The sequence below is a fragment of the Staurois parvus genome, unplaced genomic scaffold (genome assembly GCF_062004578.1).
Source record: "Staurois parvus isolate SC_StPar_1 unplaced genomic scaffold, SC_StPar_1.0 ptg001028l, whole genome shotgun sequence".
NCBI lineage: Eukaryota > Metazoa > Chordata > Amphibia > Anura > Ranidae > Staurois > Staurois parvus.
In genome coordinates this window covers 369,011-389,741 of record NW_028318824.1, presented here as the reverse complement: position 1 = coordinate 389,741, position 20,731 = coordinate 369,011, and the positions used below count along the sequence as shown (strand labels likewise).

Genomic DNA, 20,731 nt, shown 5'->3' with positions numbered 1-20,731 from the left:
CACAACTGACTAAATCCGCCATGAATCATGCCCCAAACATGTGCCACTTTCAGGTCTCCTCACACTGCTGGTGTGTTCCATTTTTTGTCATAGGGTGCTGGCAGATTACGGGCCTCCCATAGCTGCTGCCAGGCCCCTAATCTGCCATGGGCCCCTATACCGCCTCCTCATGCTGCTGCCAAGTCCAGAGTCTCTCATGGGTCCCTGTACGGCCTCCCATTGCTGCTGTCTCCATCGCCACACTCTGCCATGTGCCACTTTCAGGTCTCCTCACACTGCTGGTGTGTTCCATTTTTTGTCATAGGGTGCTGGCAGATTACGGGCCTCCCATAGCTGCTGCCAGGCCCCTAATCTGCCATGGGCCCCTATACCGCCTCCTCATGCTGCTGCCAGGTCCAGAGTCTCTCATGGGTCCCTGTACGGCCTCCCATTGCTGCTGTCTCCATCGCCACACTCTGCCATGTGCCACTTTCAGGTCTCCTCACACTGCTGGTGTGTTCCATTTTTTGTCATAGGGTGCTGGCAGATTACGGGCCTCCCATAGCTGCTGCCAGGCCCCTAATCTGCCATGGGCCCCTATACCGCCTCCTCATGCTGCTGCCAGGTCCAGAGTCTCTCATGGGTCCCTGTACGGCCTCCCATTGCTGCTGTCTCCATCGCCACACTCTGCCATGTGCCACTTTCAGGTCTCCTCACACTGCTGGTGTGTTCCATTTTTTGTCATAGGGTGCTGGCAGATTATGGGCCTCCCATAGCTGCTGCCAGGCCCCTAATCTGCCATGGGCCCCTATACCGCCTCCTCATGCTGCTGCTAGGTCCAGAGTCTCTCATGGGTCCCTGTACGGCCTCCCATTGCTGCTGTCTCCATCGCCACACTCTGCCATGTGCCACTTTCAGGTCTCCTCACACTGCTGGTGTGTTCCATTTTTTGTCATAGGGTGCTGGCAGATTACGGGCCTCCCATAGCTGCTGCCAGGCCCCTAATCTGCCATGGGCCCCCGTACCGACTCCTCATGCTGCTGCCAGGCCCGTAATCTGTCATGGGCCCCTGTTGTCGCTTGTTGGCATATTCCGCTCGTTCAGATGCTCCTTCTCCTGCTACTCCTCTTCACGGATTCCGTCAGCAGTCTTTCTTGGAATCCGTTTCCAAGAGACAACAGTTTGCGAGCACGCACCCGACGGTGCAGAAGCTGAACGTCCTCCTGTCCAAGTTGCTGCTGCCAGGCTCGTAATCTGTCATGCGCCCCTGTACCGCCTCCTCATGCTGCTGCCAGGTCCAGAGTGTGTCATGGGCCCCCGTACCGACTCCTCATGCTGCTGCCAGGCCCGTAATCTGTCATGGGCCCCTGTACCGCCTCCCCATGCTGCTGCCAGGTCCAGAGTGTGTCATGGGTCCCTGTACGGCCTCCCATTGCTGCTGCCAGGCCCGTAATCTGCCATGGGCCCCCGTACCGACTCCTCATGCTGCTGCCAGGCCCGTAATCTGTCATGGGCCCCTGTACCGCCTCCTCATGCTGCTGCCAGGTCCAGAGTGTGTCATGGGTCCCTGTACGGCCTCCCATTGCTGCTGTCTCTATCGCCACACTCTGCTATGTGCCACTTTCAGGTCTCCTCACACTGCTGGTGGTTTCCATTTTTGTCATAGTGTGCTGTATGGCCTCCCATTGCTGCTGCCTCCACCGCCACACTGTGGCTCCACACTCTGGTTTTGGCCCCGTGACTGCCCAAATGAGTGAAGTGTGCGGTGATTCTAAGATCGACGGCACTCATCTGCATGTCATACTGACTGACAGTATTATTTCTCTTCCCCAGCAGACTCCAAGGGCATTTAAATTAAAGGTACAGTGTTCTGCACTAATATTAAGTCTCTCTGAAGCCTAGAAACACCCTTTTTTAAGTTAAATTCACAGCGAATATATTCGACTCGAATCGAAATTTTTCCACGAATTCGCCGAATCAGTCGAATCGAATTTTTGAATACTTCGCTCATCTCTAATTATTATTATTATACAGTATTTATAAAGCGCCAATAGTTCGCTCAGCGCTGTACATTACAGAGAACATGTGACAGAACAATACCAATACAATGCAAAACATGAGGGGATCAAGGGCCCTGCTCTTTCGAGCTTACAATCTAGGAGGGAGGGGATGGTGGCACAGGAGGAGATAGCTGTGGGGGATGGAGTGGTAGGAAGAGTGGAGGAGGTCGGCAAGTTAGCAGGGCGCGGGGTAGGCTTCCCTGAAGAGATGGGTTTTCAGGGTGCGCCTAAAGGAGAGGAGAGTAGGTGATAATCTGATGGGTTGGGGCAGGGAGTTCCAGAGGATGGGTGACACCCTGGAGAAGTCCTGGAGGCGGGCATGGGAGGAGGAGACCAGGGAACTAGAGAGAAGGAGGTCTTGTGAGGAGCGGAGTGTGCGTGCTGGGCGGTACTTGGATATTAGGTCAGTGATGTAGTTCGGGGCAGTATGGTGGACAGCTTTGTACGTCAGCGTTAGGATTTTGAATTTGATCCGTTGCGCAATCGGAAGCCAGTGGAGGGATTGGCAGAGGGGGGTGGCGGAAATGGAGCGGTTGGAAAGGTGAATGAGTCTGGCAGCCGTATTCAGGATGGACTGAAGCGGGGATAGCCAGCGGCGAGGCAGGCCAGTGAGGAGGGAGTTGCAGTAGTCGGGTCGTGATATGATGAGGGAGTGGATGAGCTGTTTAGTGGTTTAGTGGAGTTAGGAACGTGCGGATTTTGGCGATGTTGCGGAGGTGGAGTCTGCACGAGTTTGTTAAAGAGTGGACTTGGGGCTGGAAGGATAGGTTGGAGTCCAAAATGACACCAAGTACTCTGGCCTGCGGGGCGGGTTTTATGGTGGCGTTGTTGGACATGATGGAGAAGTCAATGGGGGGTGGTGTCCGGGCTGGAGGGAAGACAAGAAACTCGGTTTTGGAGAGGTTCAGTTTAAGGAAGTGGAGCGACATCCAGTCTGATATGTCGCTCAACAGGTGTGTGATTCGGGCGGAGACCGAGGGGGTGAGGTGGGGGGTTGAGAGATAGATTTGTGTGTCGTCGGCATAGAGGTGGTAGTTGAAGCCGTGAGAGTGTATGAGTTGGCCAAGGGAGGAGGTGTAGATGGAGAAGAGAAGGGGCCCGAGGACAGAGCCTTGAGGGACCCCAACAGAGAGGGGGAGTGAGAGGGAGGTGGTGGCATTATAGGTAACGCTGAAAGAGTGTTGTGACAGGTAGGATGAGAGCCAGGAGAGAGCAGAATCTCTGAGGCCGAGGGAGTGTAGTTTTTTGAGGAGGAGGGGGTGGTCGACTGTGTCAAAGGCTGCAGAGAGGTCAAGGAGTAGGAGCACTGAATAGTTGCCATTAGCTTTGGCGGTTAGCAGGTCGTTGGAGTGTTTGAGTAAGGCAGTTTCGGTGGAGTGTAGGGGACGGAAGCCGGACTGTAGGGGATCGAGGAGGTTGTTGTCGTTGAGGTGAGAGCATAGGTGGGCGTAGACTAGGCGCTCGAGGAGTTTAGATGTAAATGGGAGCAGGGAGATGGGTCTGAGGTTGTTCGGGTCATTGGGGTCCAGGGAGGGCTTTTTAAGTATGGGGGTGATGTGTGCATGTTTCAGAGGGGAAGGGAAAGTGCCGGAGGAGAGGGAGAGATTGAAGATGTAGGTGAGGGAGCGTAGGATGGAGGGGGAGGGAGGTTGTAGGAGTTGTGAGGGGATAGGGTCGAGGGGGCAGGTGGTGAGGCGGGCATCAGAGAGGATCTTGGAGACTTCTTCGATGGTAGTAAGGTCAAAGGTGCGGAGTGTTGGGGGAGCTTCAGTATGAGGAATGTAGGGTGGGGTGGGAGAGGAGGTCAGAGCAGTGATGGGGCCATGGGAGAGGGGTGTAGAGGGGGTAGCTGAGTGAGGGGGAAGGGGGTTGGAGGGAGTTTGAGCAGCAACGAAGTCCCTGTGGATTATGTCGAGGGGGAGGGGGGATGAGGGGGTAGCTGTGTGAGAGGGGACGGGTTGAGAAGGCGTGTGAGTTGCGGCAATGTCCTTGCGAATTGTGTCAGTCTTGTTTTTGAAGTGATTGGCAATCTCAAGGGCAGTGAGTGAGGTGCTGGGTGGAGGTGGGGGTGGCGAGAGTAGAGAGTTGAAGGTGGAGAAGAGTCGGTGAGGATTGGAGGAGAGGGCCTTGATGAGGGTCAGGAAGTAGGCTTGTTTGGCAGTATGGAGGGAGGAGGTGTAGGTGTGGAAGGCAGATTTGTATCGGGTGAAGGCTTGTTGGGATTTGGTTTTGCGCCATAGTCGCTCCAGGGCACGACTGTGTCGTTTGAGGGTTTTGAGGGAGAGGTCGGGGTCTGATGTTGCGTGTGGTTAAAGGCGCTAGTGAGTCAAGGGCTGTTGACAGCGCATTGTTGTAGGCGGTCATAGCCAAGTCGGGGCAGGACAGGGGGAGGATGCGGTCATGAAGTTGATCAGCTGCGGAGTGGAGGGAGGCAGGGTTAAGGTTGCGGAGGTTACGGCTGGTAGAAGTGTGACATTTGGAGGGGTAGGCGTTGGAGGATGAGGAGATAGAGAAGGTAATCAGGTTGTGGTCAGAGAGAGGGAAGGGGGTGTTAGTGAGGTTGTGGGGAGCGCAGCAGTTGGAGAAGACAAGATCAAGGATATTACCGTCGGAGTGGGTGGTGGATTGTATGCACTGTGCAAGTGCAAAGGAGGAGGTTAAGTGGAGGAGACGGGCTGTGTCCGGGTTGTCGAGGTTGACAGGGATGTTGAAATCCCTAAGGATGATAGTGGGTAGCTCAGAGGAGAGGAAGAAGGGTAGCCAGGAGGTGTAAACTAACTTTGTCTGTTGTGGGATGTAAAAACCTTATCAAAATGATCTGGGCTCCCCAGGTGTTATTCATTTATCTGGGTTACATAGAAGTGGTTTAAAAAGATTGATTCACTTTTTCAGATTCTAATTTGGAAAGGGAAACAACCCAGGTACTCCTGCACATATTTCAGCTACCTATAGATGGGGGAAGATTGGCAGTCCCCTCTACTTGACTGTAATTTTTTCACCCCAGCTGCAACACTTTTCCGGTTGGGGGGCTATAAATAACACGGATCCCATCCAAGCTGTATTGTTATCAGGATCTGACCAATGTCACTTAATAGCTCAGCTGGATGTGGGTATATTCTGGAATTCTCCTCAGAATCCTACATTCTTACTTGTGGCCAAGGTTTGGGATGAGATGAAGTGAATTATGAGATATGAAGGGATTTCAAGATATCACCCCATTTGGGAGGGAGGCAGGCTGAAAGAACTTAACAAACTGCAGGGCTTTGCTGGTTGGCACTCTAGAGGTGTCCAGTTCCTAACACAGTTATATAATAATGACCAGCTGAAATCCTGTTACAGATCTACAAACTGAATTTGCTATTTCATCATGCAGATTCTTTCAATACCTTCAGGCACACCATACCCCCTTTACTCAGGCCACGAATACTACCCTCAAGTAAATTAAAACCCCACTAATAGATCTGCAGGCATCAGCTACCAACAAGAAGGGTCTTATATCTTCTCTCTACAAATCTCTTTTAAATTGCTCTCAATGCAATATATATTTATCTGGCAGAAGGGGATGGTCTGCCGATGTCCTTATCATCGATGGGGAAATCTATTCTAGAGCAATTTCCCTTGGTGATCATATCTCTAACTCAGAAATTGTTATAACTCTTTGTCATACACTGGGTCCAAAGAATTCCACATACTCTAAACAGATGGTGTCGTAGAGATACACCAGACTGCCCTCACCAAAAGGGTTCCCCAGCAGACCAATTGCATGTCTTTTGGAAGTGCCCCAAAACTAGTGCGTTACTAGAGTACTATAATTACTACTGTCAGTCAAGTATTTCAGGTGACTTTACTTAGTGATCCTCTGACATTTATATTAGGCTATCTAGATGAAGAATGTTATACTCTGTAAGTCAGGACTGTAATCACCCGACTTTTATTTTTGGCACAGGAATTGTATTTGGTTAAAATGGTTTGCACAGTCACCCCCCAAATTTGAGGACTGGCGAACACAAGTCAGTACAAACTTATTGAAGGAAAAACAGATTCTGAAACAATGTGGTACTTTCCTTAAGTTTAATAAACTATGGAATCCGTGGCTTCAGACTCTGGGTCTACCCCCATTAACCCTTGTATCCCTGTGGCTACTGCAATGTTAGCAATAATATGATTCTATTCTCTCCTTAAATGAGGATTGTGCCAGGGTGGTCTCAGACTACTTAACGATATGTGAGGTAGAGAGGTATTCCTCCCATGGTACATTAGCTTTTATTAGTAAGCTCAGAAGTGGGCTGTTTTCTATTCTAATGGATTGACCAGTTGTTACTTACTTGTTATGCCTCACTGCTCTATTGACTATTTTTGGTATAAATGGTTCTTTTTATCCATTCTTAGCTTATCTAATATACTGTATGGCAACCTTGCTGGTAGGATACGCTATACTATTGTTATTTCTTGCTTTGATTTCAGAATAATACAGTGTAAGTGTGATCACCATTGTACAATGTGAGGAGTCAAGTACTAGACTTTATTGTCGTATTTTGTACTCATCTCACTTGTGTGGTTTTTCTATTGTTTGGTTTTGTTGTATGTAAACCAATAAAACCTTTAATAAAAAAAATTTTATGGAAAAATAAAAAGCAGAACTATAGACAAAACTTGTTTTCATTTTGGATAGAGTAAAGGAGTCCCATTACGGTGATTTACCTTCACTTTTGTCTCATAGCCAAAGGAAGTGAGAAGAAATCCCTGCAAATTTAAGGAATTTCTTGGGAACCCCAGGTCATCATAACTGGTGTCCCCAGTGGAAGATTTTCCCTCTATTACTTCTGTGGGGCCAACCCAACATTTGTGATTTTCTTTTACTTTCACTTTCAATGATAACGGTAAACAGTACAAATAGAGAGGGTGAACAAACATGAGAGCACAAACAATAAAAATCTGACAGGTGTTCTAATCCCTCTCCACCTGCCTTTAGTTAAATTTTAAAAGTCAGCAGCTGCAGTATTTATAACTGCTCACTTTTATTTCTTTTTCTAATGACTGAAGATCCTCTTTAAATGACAAGTTTACCTTGTCACTCTTTAAAAACAGCATGACCGGGGCGCATGCGCGGCCAGCTCTGAAGGTGGACGTGAAGTGAGGCAGCTCCGTCCACCCGCCAGACACACAGCGGCACAAACTGGCCCTGGGACACAGCACTGACACCGCACCGCTGGTATAAGGTGCCCGACCCTCCACTGCTATGCCACTCAGGAAAAAAACGGCGGATCAGCCGGGTAAACTAACTCAATTCTTCCCGGCCGTCGGGCCGGGAATCCAAGATGGTGCCCGCGGCTGCAAGCAAGGAGAGGGAAGCAGAGATCAACAGGAGGACTACAGGTCCCAGCAAAGGGATCTCAGGCTGCAGCACTCGCTCTACCCCGGGGACCCTGGTGAGTTATCACCCCCAATGTCCCCTACATCACTAAGCCCAGCCAAGTCCAGGCCACGGCTAGAGCAGGACCCCAATATGCTACCCCAGGCCTCAGATCCTGCACCACATATATCCCACCCAACTATGCCTGATATAGACGCATTCCCTGCGTCAGATATACCGCTGACAGAGATATGCATGAGAAGCATGCTCACATCTCTGCGCCAATCGCTACACAATGATATCTTCACGTCACTTAACCAAATGTCAAATATAATACAACAACAAGAACACAGAATAAGCCACATTGAGAACAACATGGGAGACATCATTACGGCGCACAACAACTTAATTGATGCTCACGCAGACCATTCATCTGACATAGAGCAGATCAATCAAAAATTGGCCGATTTGGAAGACAGATCACGTCGCAATAATATTAAATTCAGAGGAATCCCCGAATCTGTTACGAACGAGAACCTACTCCCATACATACAGCAATACATCAAACTCATTCTACCTTCAATATCCGACTTAGAACTCGCAATTGACCGTGCGCACCGCCTACCTAAACCATCCTTTTTACCAGCATCTATCCCTAGAGATGTCTTAGCACGCATCCATTTCTACCACGTGAAAGCCAGAATCATGTCAGCGGCCCGAAACCCGCCTCCGCTCCCGCCATCACACACAAATCTCCACCTATATGCGGATTTATCTAAGGCTACCCTCCTTAACAGGAAACGTATGATATCAATCACCAAGGCCCTCAGAAATCACGGCATAGCCTACCAATGGGGGTTCCCCACCAAGTTAACGGTGAGACAAGATGGTAGGATCTTCACCATTAAATCATTGGAGGCTGGCCTGGATCTACTAAAATCCTGGAATATCATACCTGCAGAACCACAAGAATCTGTGCATAGCTCTATGGAAGCAACATAGCTCCCGCGGGACGTATATATTTTTCTTCTCTGTCTCTCAGCATATTCACCCGCTCTCCCAGGAGCCAATCACTCATTTGATTTGTCTGGCGTTTGGCCTAAACCCTTGAACCTCGCTCAAAGTTTTTCTTACTATTGGCCTGACCACCATCCAACGGTCAAGCCCCCCTGAGCCCCCCAGTTTAGAGGTAGCAATGTTGGCTACACGTGATATTTGCTTTTTTTGCAAATGGTTTTTTATTGTTCAACCATACCCTCCCCCCTTCCTTACCCTGGCACCACTGGACACCCGCTCAAGACCTCAGCATCTTTTACTGCGACATATCTTGGAATACTCCCTTCACCGCTTCTATTGAGTCACAGACTTTCCAACTACACTCACTCAACCTCTTGAAAACGTATATAATTTTACGATTATCTCAAATAACACTCCAATCATCGGAAAATCCTGGAAATATAAATACCAATGATTAATCTTACGTCCTTAAACGTTCGAGGCTTAAATTCACCTTATAAACGATCACTACTATCTAAAGAAGCACGGAAATCACGAGCAGACATACTCTTCATACAGGAAACACACTTCGCTACTAATAAGTCACCCAAATTGTATCTTCATCGCTTCTCCCAAATATTCATGGCAACCAACACCAAAAAGAAAAATGGAGTGATCACGGCCATCAACGATTCTCTCTCATTCCGTATATTATCACAGACAGCGGACCCACAAGGATGCTTCCATATATTAGTATGCCAGATAAATGACAAGACCCACACTTTAGTGAATATTTATGGCCCTAATTACAAACAGTTAAGTTTCTACCGTAAACTTTTCAAAACCATTTCCCGACATAAACAAGGAAAGCTCATAGTTGGTGGTGATTTCAACATTATGGGAAACTCGGACATAGACTCATCCTCCACTTCCAAATACACCAAACCTACTTTTAACCAATTTCTCCATGACAACGACCTTTATGACATCTGGAGATGTCAACATGGATTTGAACGGGATTATACTTATTACTCCCCTCCGCATCTTTCATACTCGCGTATAGACATGTTCATAACAGACAAGTGGACGCTGCAACAGGTGACGTCATCCAAAATAGGGACCATAACCTGGTCTGACCATGCTCCGATCCAAATATCCTTAGTCGATGATCAAAATACAGCACTACCACCCATCTGGAGACTTAACTCTGCACTTTTAACAGCTCCGGAAAACCTGAAGCATATTCAAGAAGCTCACAAACTCTTTTTTGATACCAATTCCACCCCTGATATATCCATTACCACGCTTTGGCCAGCTTACAAGGCCTACATGAGAGGTATCCTCATCCAGTTAAATTCCCGCGTTAAGAGACAACGTTCCCAACTAATTGACCAACTCATGACCTCCATTCGCTTAAATGAAAAACTGAACAAACAGCACCCAAATCCAGCCACGACAGCGACCCTAAACTCTGATAGAAATAAATTACGCACCATTTTTCTACACACATATGATGCTAATCTGCAAAAAACAAAAGCTAGATTTTATGCACTAGGTAACAAAGCAAACTCGCTCCTTAGCAAGACTATCAGACAAAAACGACTGAAAACCAAAATATCCACAATTCGACACCCTACGTTACATGACACCCTAACAAACCCACAGGACATAGCCAATGCCTTTGCGGCCTATTACCAGACACTATATAACCTGAAAGATGACATCGCTACAATCCAGCCCACAACACAAGCAATCGAACAGTTTTTGCATAGCACTAATCTTCCACGCATAACTCAGTCTCAACTTGAATCTATCTCGGTACCGATTGTTCCTCCTGAGATAGAGAGAATCATACGCACCCTCCCGCTGAACAAGTCACCAGGGAATGATGGCTTCACCAATGAATATTACAAAGCACTTGCCCCCAACCTTACCCCACACCTATCTCTCCTATATAATCATGCCGCTACTTGTGGAGAATTCCCTCAAGAAATGCTACAATCAATAATTACTACCATTCCGAAGCCCGGCAAAGACCCTCAATTGGTATAAAACTACAGACCAATCTCACTTCTCAACACAGACATAAAGATATATGCTAAGATAATAGCCCTGAGATTACTCCCCTACCTACCGATTCTAATTCACCCAGACCAAGTAGGATTTATTCCTGATAGACAGGCCCCTGACGCCGCTAGACAAATCATATCCCTGATACACCACCTTGAACTAAATCCTCAATCCTCGCTTTTACTTTCGCTCGATGCAGAAAAGGCGTTTGATCGAATCCATTGGCAATTTATGACACATACACTACAAAAATTTGGGATATCTGACTGAATGTTATCAGCCATATTGTCCCTTTACTCTAGACCCTCAGCCAGAGTATTAACCAATGGTACACTATCTCAACCTTTCTACATTTCTAATGGAACTAGACAAGGTTGCCCTTTATCCCCCATAATTTTTGCTCTTCTTTTCGAACCACTGGCAACCAACCTCAGAAATGACCCTAAATTCACGGATTTATATTCCTAAAATCAGAACACAAGATAAGCTTATTCGCGGATGACATTATCCTAATGGTCACCAACCCATATAAATCCCTTAACACGATACGAATTCACATCCAAAACTACACATCCGTATCTTACTACAAGCTTAATGAACCGAAATCTTCCATACTGAATCTACACACACCTGAAAATACCCAAATTCTCATCTCTAAACATTTCCCCTTTACTTGGGAAAAATTTGGCATTCCGTACTTGGGAATCAAACTCACTCCTAGGACTAGCCAACTATACAATGCGAACTTTACACCATTATTGGAATCTATTCCACAAGAGATTAAAGGCCTACGCACCACTACCCTCTCGACGTTAGGCAGAATGGCGACAGTCAAAATGTGTATTTTACCCAAGATTCTCTACATCTTTAGAACACTCCCTATCCCAGTCCCCCATATATTCTTTACAAGACTCCAGACAATTTTGAATCGGTTCCTATGGAACTCAAAGAAGCCTCGATGTCTCACAAATCTTCTAATCCGTCCTCCCTCCAGAGGCGGAGCAGGCCTCCCACATGTGAAGTCATACTACCTTGCAGCGATACTTGATCAGCTCTTCTTCTGGAGACAGCCCACAATCAGCAAGACATGGTCTATTATGGAAACCTCTCTGTTCCTACCGCACACCTTGTCCGATTTACTATTCATTCCCCGCGGAGTACAACCTACAAACCCGCACTACAACCCTTGTATACGAGCTTCCCTAGCAGCTTGGGAGGACTTTCTTACTCATACCAAACTACGCACGGATAACCTCCACACTCCCACTCCGCTTTCATCCCTACACTTCCTATCTCCTCATTTAAACCTAAATCTATGGATAGACCATCGAATACTCTATATACAAGATCTATATACTAACAATAAATTACATTCCTTTCAAGCTATTCGGGACAAATACCGTATTCCGGCTACTGAATATTTCACCTATATACGCTTAACCCATACCCTCCGCAAGACGAATGTACCATTTAACATAAAATTCCCAGCGACAGCACACCACTTCTTTCAAAAATCTACCTACCCAAAAAAAGGTATATCAACTTTTTACACGATGCTCGTAGACTCGCAGTTCACCACGCATACATCATCCCTAGCAAATTGGGAAAACATAATACAACAACCGATATCTCCCGGTAATTGGGAGAGAATTTTCACCATTACTTTCAAAGCCTCTAAGTGTAGCTCTCATTGGGAATCATACTTGAAAATACTCCATCAATGGTACTTAACACCTGTCAAGCTGTCTTTATTTTATCCTCAACACTCCCAATCTTGCTGGAGACACTGCGGGGAAAGAGGATCCCTTCTCCACTTGATGTGGGCGTGCAAATCCCTTACTTCCTATTAAAATCAAGTTTTCCAACTAATCTCCTCGATAGTGAAAACCCCAATTCCCCCAAACCCTGCTTTAGCGCTCCTCCATATTGGCATAGACCAAATTCCACTGACTTCACGCACTGTCACCGTACACATCTTGTCAGCTGCAAAACTAAACATCACCAGGCTTTGGCGTTCTATTAACACTCCTTCTTTGTCCCGACTATTGACCGACCTTAACTTCCTTTGCGAGATGGAGAGAAGAACAGCGCTCCATAATTCCTCGTATTACAAATTTGAGACCCAATGGACTCGATGGTTACAGAATCCCAACTGTTCCATAAAATGATTCTATAGTTTACCTTCACTCTACATGACTCCGACAACTCGGGTGCCTCTACCCCCCCCCCCTACCTTTCCCCTCCTTCTACTGCCTCCACTCCCCCTCAATATACCTACTAAAGTTCCAATTGGTTCACAAAGGTAACATACCTCTCATGTAGCTAAAGCAAGTCTCTGCATTGTGCCTCGACCGGTTGGTGAGGTGCCGTCAACTACTTCTTTCTACACATATTTGTATGTATTAATGTGAACCTCTTAATATCACTGTTGACTTTTTTTTTTTCTTTTCTTTCAGTTGTTTGTATGTTTCAAAATCTTCTAATAAAAATTATTGAAATATAAAAACAGCATGACCACGCGGGGCTCCTCCCACATGGCCGCATCATTCATTCACAGAGTTCTGTAAATGAATGAATTACAAGTCTCGACAATCTTAATGCCTGTCGGCTTGTGGTTCTCACTGAACTACCACGGCTCTGTAAGCGCTGTGGTAGTTCATTGATTCTTCCTGTCAGAAGTATCGGCTTGCCTGTATGGGGATGTACAAACAAGCAGATACATTGGCAGTTTGCAGGAGACCTGCATGGCATCAGTGATCGGCTGATCGCTGGTGTAATGCTTTACTGGCTCCTACTACAAAAATAATAAATGCACATTTTTTTTACCTGCAAATGTTCATTTAATATTCTTTGTAGAAAGGTGAACTTTTCCTTTAAGTAGATGACCTCAGTCTTGTCTACAATAATGTTTCAGTAGTGGCAGAAAGATGGTTTATTATGAAAAATTCTGGTTTACGAGCAGCAAAAGGCCAGATTTGAAAAAGAAAAGGGTATAAACATAATGGTTATATCAATACACACTTTTGCAAAAGTGTGGGCATACCCTGTCATGTGTAATGCTTTATTGGTATCTAATGAATTTACTCTGCAGCGAACACTCTTAAACCTGCCATGCTAGCTTTTAATGCACATTTACTATTGATTTCCTTAATTTAACAGGATAAATAAACCAAGGTTTTTGCAAAAGACTGGGAACCTTGCCAATCAGTACTTATCAGCACACCTTTTGGCTTAAATCACAGCCTTAAAGGATAAGTTTACCTTTTAGAGAAAAATACTAAATGCACATTTTTTTTGCAGGTAAAAAAATGTGCATTTGTTATTTTTGTCTACAGGAGCCCAGAGAGCATTGCACCAGTGATCAGTGGATCACTGATGCCATGCAGGTCTCCTGCAGACCTGTCAGAATATCTGCTTGCCATACGGGATGTATGAGCAAGCAGATATTCTGACAGGAAGCTTCAATGAAGTACCACAACCCCTAAGGCTCCCGGGACTTGCAGTTCATTAATTCACGGAAGGTGAACTTATCCCTTAAGCAGACCTTGGATAGTTTGAATTTTGGCGAGTTCAGCAGGGACCGCCCAAGATTCGAACCATCTATGGACAGGCTGATTATACCAAGTTTAGTTGTTGTACAACTTGGGTACAACCAGCCTGTCAGATTTTTCATGAAATTATTGCCATAAATATTGCTATAGCTGCTAGCAATAGTCACTGTGTTCTGGCAGGGATGGCTTCCCCCCTTCCCCTGTCGGGACAACACAACAGCTCCGCTGGGGGGATTCCCCCATCAACACTGACAGCAACCGGTGGTTGCAGGAAAGAAATGTGCATCATCTATGGTTTTAAGGTGACAAAGTTACCTTTCTATAGATATTGCACGGTTTGTGAGCATTGTCATTTCATGATAGGAAGTGAGCTACTGGGAGAATTACTGGCTAAAAAAAAAGGCAAAAAAAAGGAAACTAATGGTACACAAAAGTCCATATTGGGCAGTCTTAGATTGTTTTGAGTATATGCACTTTGTTTAGAGATTGTTTACATAAAAATATACAGTGTATCATATGAGCGCTGTATAGTAAAGATACAGCAATTTACACACAGAGTGTGGTAGATACCGTTGCTGTAGATATAAGGCACTTAGTGCTGGTGTTAATAGTTAAAATGAATAATAATGCAATATATAAAGCTGCAACTAAAAACTGCAATATATAAAGCTGCAGCTAAAAACTGCAATATATAAAATGTTTGTATTTGAATTTAGATATACTTTAATGCAATTCATTTGATCAGACAAGCTGTTGTCCAGAGCTTCAATAACCTAGTTTTTATAGAAAGTTGCACTACAGTAAATAATTTGGCAACCTGAGGAACCTCTGTCCCATGCTTAATAATGAATCAACAAGACACCAACCATAAATTAAAACTTCATCTCAATGGAAATAATGCAATTAAATACTTAACTGCTTTGCTTTTTGAATGGACAGTGCCCCAAGAGCAGCACGGTAAACAGTTCAGTTTATTTAAAGGAGCTCTATGGTCACACCATATACATTTATTTTTTAAATCAGCATTGTAATAACAATGCAAGCAATAGTTACTTTTTACAATGTTTACTTGAAAACTCTCTTTTCATGTTTGGAGTGTTGCCAGTTTGCTGTCTCTTTCCACAACTTCCTGGATTCCCTGCATGCTTTGCAGCTTCTCCTCTGCTGTTTATTTTCAAATTCCAAGGACTACATATCCCATGGTACCTTGGTACCTGCAAGTAGGGATTCCTGTACTGACTTCACCTCCTGAAACTCCTCCTCTCAGCACCTCTGTAGTTCAGAAGGCAGTAATGTGTGACATAGCAGTGCCTACTCACTGGGCATAGTGACTATGTGTTACAGAATTCAAGGAGGTAAATGTGTGGGGATCATCACAAAGTACGTTTTCAAGATCATCCAGAATAATAGAAGTAGAAATAATTGAAATACAACGTGGAAATTAATATACAGTGGGGAAAGTAATTTTTTGATCCCCTGCAGATTTGCCCACTTACAAAGAAATGAAGGCTCTACAATTGTTATCATAGAAGTATTTTAAATGATAGAGACAGAATATCAACCAGAAATCCAGAAAAAACACAATACAAATCTTATAAATTGAGTTACAGTTCAGTGAGTAAGGTAAGTATTTGATCCCCTACCAACCAACAACAATTCTGGCTCCCACAAACTGGCTATGTGCTCATGCTGTACACAGATTAGTCCTGTCAATTTAAGAAGGTGCTTCTAAGGACAACTCGTTATGTGTATAAAAAAACATCTGTCCACAGAATCTCTTTCTTGGGCACCACCATGGGCAAGACCAAAGAGCTGTCAAAGGACATCAGGGACAAGATTGTAGACCTGCACATGGCTGAATAGGGCTACAAGACCATCAGCAAGAAGCTTGGTGAGAAGGAGACAACTGTTGGAGCGATTATTTGCAGATGTGAAGAAATTCAAAATAACCATCAATCGCCCTCGGTCTGGAGCTCCATGCAAAATTTTGCCTCATGGAGTAAGGATGGACATGAGAAAAGCGAGGGATCAGCCCATAACTGCATGGAAGGAGCTTGTGAATGATCTCAAGGCAGTCGGGACCACAGTCACCAAACAAACTATTGGTAACACAATACGCCGCAATGGATTGAAATCCTGCAGCGCCCACAAGGCCCCCCTCCTCAAGAAAGCACATACACAGGCCAATCTGAAGTTTCCCAATGAACATCTAAATGATTCAGAGAAGAATTGAGAAAAAGTTCTGTGGTCAGATGAGACCATAATTGAGCTCTTTGGCATTTACTCGACTTGCCGTGTTTGGAGGAAGAAAAATTCTGACTATAACCCTAAGAACACCATCCCTACAGTCAAGTATGGAGGTGGAAACATTATGCTTTGAGTCTGTTTCTCTGCTAAAGGCACAGGCCGACTTTGCCACATTGAGGGGCCAATGGACGGGGCCATGTATTGTAAAATCTTGGATGAGAACATTCTTCCCCTAGAGAACACGGAGTATGGATCTTCCAGCATGACATGACCCAAAACATACCACCAAGGGAACAAAGGAATGGCTCAAGAAGAAGCACAGTAAGGTCATGGAGTGGCCTAGCCAGTCTCCAGACCTTAATCCTATAGAAAATGTATGGAGGTTCCCAAACGACAGCTAAAAATCTTAAGGATTTACAAAAATCATAAAGAAGAGCGGACCATATTCCCTCCTGAGATGTGTGCAAACCTGGTAACCAACTATGACAAATGTCTTACCTCTGTGCTTGTCAACAAGAGTTTTTCCACCAAGTACTAAGTCATATTTTGCTTGGGGATCAAATACTTATTTTACTCACTGAACTGCAACTCAATTTACAGAATTTGTATCATATGTTTTTTTCTGGATTTTTGGTTGATATTCTGCTTCTATCATTTAAAATACACCTATGATAAAAATTATAGACCCTTCATTTCATTGTAAATGGGCAAACCAACAAAAAATTATTTTTCCCGCTGTATGTTACATTTTGTAATTTGGCGAGTCTTTAAAAAAAACAAAGGCTCAAGTATCTGTAGTTCTATAAATCTAACCTGCCTTCTGCTGACTAAACCCAATTTCCAGCTTATTGATGTTCTCACCTTTTATAAGCACCCTCGGTAGTACACAGCAAGATGCCTAGTAGGAACAAGGACCAACTAGCGCAGGAAGGTTTTCATCTGCAGACTTTCAAAGTTGTTTATCATTTCAGGCAAGCTGGGAGAAAAGAGTACTGAAAAGTTTGAACAGTATGTGCACAGAGCTGAATATTCCCCTTGCACGTAAGGTAAGTTTCTTCATAAACATTGTATATATATGTGTGTGTGTGTGTGTGTATATATGTATATATATATATATATATATATATATATATATATATATATATATATATATATATATATATACAGTCATGGCCACAAATATTGGCACCCCTGCATTTCTGTCAGGTAATGCACCGCTTCACCCAAAAAATGACACATAAAAGTGGAGAAACAAAAATCCAAGTCTGACACATTCCACGCAGAACCCCAAAAATGGACTGGACAAAATTATTGGCACCCTCAATTTAATATTTGGTATCTGTCAGACAATACACCACTTCGCCCAGAAAATTGTTGCAATTACAAATGTTTAGGCATTCTTATGTTTATTTATTTTGTTTGTATTGGTATGACAGTGGAGAAGCATAAATATATAAATGTGGAGATACAAAAAGGCAAATCCGACACATTCCACCCAAACCTCCAAAAATGGAGTGGACTTTGGTAGCACACCCCTTGGAAAAAATAACTGAAATCAGTCGCTTCCTGTAACCATCAATGAGTTTCTTATACCTTTCTACTGGAATTTTGGACCACTCTTCTTTCGCCAACTGCTCCAGGTTTCTCAGATTGGAAGGGTTCCTTTTCCCAACTTCTGTTTTCAGATCTCTCCACAGGTGCTCTATGGGATTGAGATCTGGACTCACTTAGTGGCCAGTTCAGTAACCTCCACCTTGTTTGACTGTAGGGACTGTATTCTTTCCTTTAAAGGCCTCATTGCTTTTCCTGAAAACAGTAGAATGATGGGCTTTACCAAAAAGCTGTAATTTTGTTTCCTGTGTCCACAGCACATTCTCCAAAATGATTTTGGCTTCCTCAGGTAAGTTTTGGCAGACTCCAAACCGGCTTTTTTATGTATCTGTGTCAGCAGAGGGGTCCTCCTGGGTCTCCTACCACAGTGTCCCTTTTCATTCAGATGGCAATGTATAGTGCGAGCTGACACAGTTGCACCCTGTGCCTAAAGATCAGCTTGAATTTGTCTGGAAGTTGATCAAGGTTCTTTATCCATCATTCGAACAATCCTTTGTTGCCATCTTTGATCATATTTTTTCTTTCGTCCACGTCCAGGGAGATTACAGTGCCATGGGCTGTAAACTTCTTGACAATATTGCACACAGTGGACACAGGAACATTAGGATCTCTGGAGATGGACTTGTAACCTTGAGATTGTCCATGCTTTTCCACAATTTTTGTTCTCAAATTCTCAGACAATTCTTTGCTGCTCTTTTTCTTCTCCATGCTCCATGTGGCACACAGAGACACACAAGAGAAAGGTTGAGTCAATTTTTCACCATATTAACTGGTTGCCGTTGTGATTTCTATTTTGTCAGCACCTGTTAATTGATACAGGTGAGTTTTATTACAAATTACAGGAGCATCACAATCTTGGAATGCAATTATTTCTTACAATTTTGAGAAGGTGCCAATAATTTTGTTCAATCAGTTTTTGGAGTTTTGCGTGGAATGTGTAAGATCTGGCTTTTTTTCTCTCCACTTTTTTGTGCCATACCAATACAAACAAAAGAAACAAAAATGAGAATGCCTAAACATTTGTAATTGCAACAATTTTCTGAGTGAAGTGGTGCATTATCTGACAGAAATGCAGGGGTTCCAATATTTTTGGCCATATATATATATATATATATATATATATATATACAAAAATATGATTTATGTCTGTTATATTGGTAATTATCTAAGGTGACATGTCATTCAAACATGATGCATAAGTGCTTATCACCCACTCCCTGTCTTCTGCAGGAATGGCATATTTCATTACTGTGATATCATACTGCACACTGCCCTGAGGTACTTGTCACCCCTGTGCCCTCTATATTTCTGAAATAGAATGAGACAGAAATACATTTCAGAAGAGCTGTAAAATGTAATTGCAGCTTTCTGAACAAAAATGTAATATTGTTAGACAGAATTATGAAATTGTTAACGCTTTTTATAACTGTGTTGTTCATTTATGCTTTTTGCAGACATTTGAACTATATCTTGTGTTAAATTAAAAATGTATATATTTTCCTTTCTGTCATTTTTCTCCGAATGTCCATAATTTCCAAAATGTTGGTTGGTAGCTTTTTTTCCTATGAGTGTAAGGCACTGCTCGTTACTTTGTTGCCTGCATTATTAGCATGATCCGTTATAAATATACAAATCAGAGAAATGCCTTTTCATCCTATTATCACATGTTTTACATAAACTGAGAATTCATGGTCAGCAGGTCTTTTTTTATATCAATAATTTTTATTGAATATCAGGAATACATACAGTGTTACAAAGGGTAGGTAAGCTAATTAAGATTACAGACAATTCTAAGTCAGTGATATCCATGAAAAACCATGCTGCCATTTTGGTAAATCTGATTCTCATTAAGCTATACAAAGTACCATGCAATAAAGAAAGAAAGAAGTATTTAACATCATATGTAAGAGCACCTCTTATGCCTATAGAACACATAGTAAATTAGTGGTTGCACCAATCTGTCCACGGTTTCCATCAGTAGGCCTTTTTAAAGAGTTTGTAAACCCACAAGCAAACATTTGTTATATTGCATCTTACCAGTTCTTTGATGCGATGGCTGTATTTGTTTTCTTTTTTAGGCTTTCTTACCTTTATTTTTATCCAGTGATCCAGCCAGTAGGTCTGTTGTTTTTCAAAAGAACAAGCTCTCCTGAAAATGTAGCAGTTAGTTTACCACTGACAGGAGTGCTTACAAAGATCAGCTTTACTTGTGTATGTAAAACTTTTATTTCAAAAGAAAAAAAACATGTGCTTTATCTGCTTGCGTAACTGCATTGTGAGCTGGAGTTTGGGTTCAATTTGTTAGTGCATCCAGAACTGCTACTCCATCTAACACTCCCCCCTTCAAACTGACAATGCTGCTGTCCAACGGTGCCCCCTGTGCTCCTTCTTCCAGAGTGGTGGAATTCTAATACAGGAGGTATGTTACTGGCCAGATCACCAGGTGAAAGCGGAGGGAAAAAAAGCTTAAATGAATAAAAATAATCTAAGGATTAGTAAACAGCAATATATAACATTTTGTGTTTAATACTACTTTAATAAGGCATTACAAAGAGTAAAAATGATGTGCAGTTAACAGGAAGCTATAGCATTTAGTCAGATTTCAATTTACTGTAGCCTGATTAAAGATAAGTTTTAATGGTTACTACAGGTTACTGCACATTGCACATTTCTGTTTGCTTTAAAGAATAAGTTCACTTAAAAAAAAAAAAAAAAAAAAAAAAATAATAGATTCACGTCTTTTTTTCAGGTAAAAAAATGTGCATTTTTTTTTTTTAGGAGCCTGGAAAGCATTGCACCAGTGATCAGGAGATCCCTGGTGCTATGCAGGACCCCACGCAGCCATGCTCTTTTCAAAAAGTAAC

The 20,731-nt window shown here is 43.6% G+C and overlaps 1 protein-coding gene across 3 annotated transcripts in view; it reads left to right on the top strand.

Annotated features, from left to right (window-relative positions):
- TBC1D19 (TBC1 domain family member 19) overlaps nucleotides 1-20,731 on the top strand; it is a 222,241-nt gene that overhangs the window by 57,794 nt on the left and 143,716 nt on the right. For all 3 annotated transcript variants that reach the window (XM_089657792.1, XM_089657793.1, XM_089657791.1), the window contains exon 5: nucleotides 17,228-17,302. In XM_089657792.1, the coding sequence (XP_089513918.1) occupies nucleotides 17,228-17,302 (75 nt within the window). The remainder of the gene's footprint in view (nucleotides 1-17,227; nucleotides 17,303-20,731) is intronic.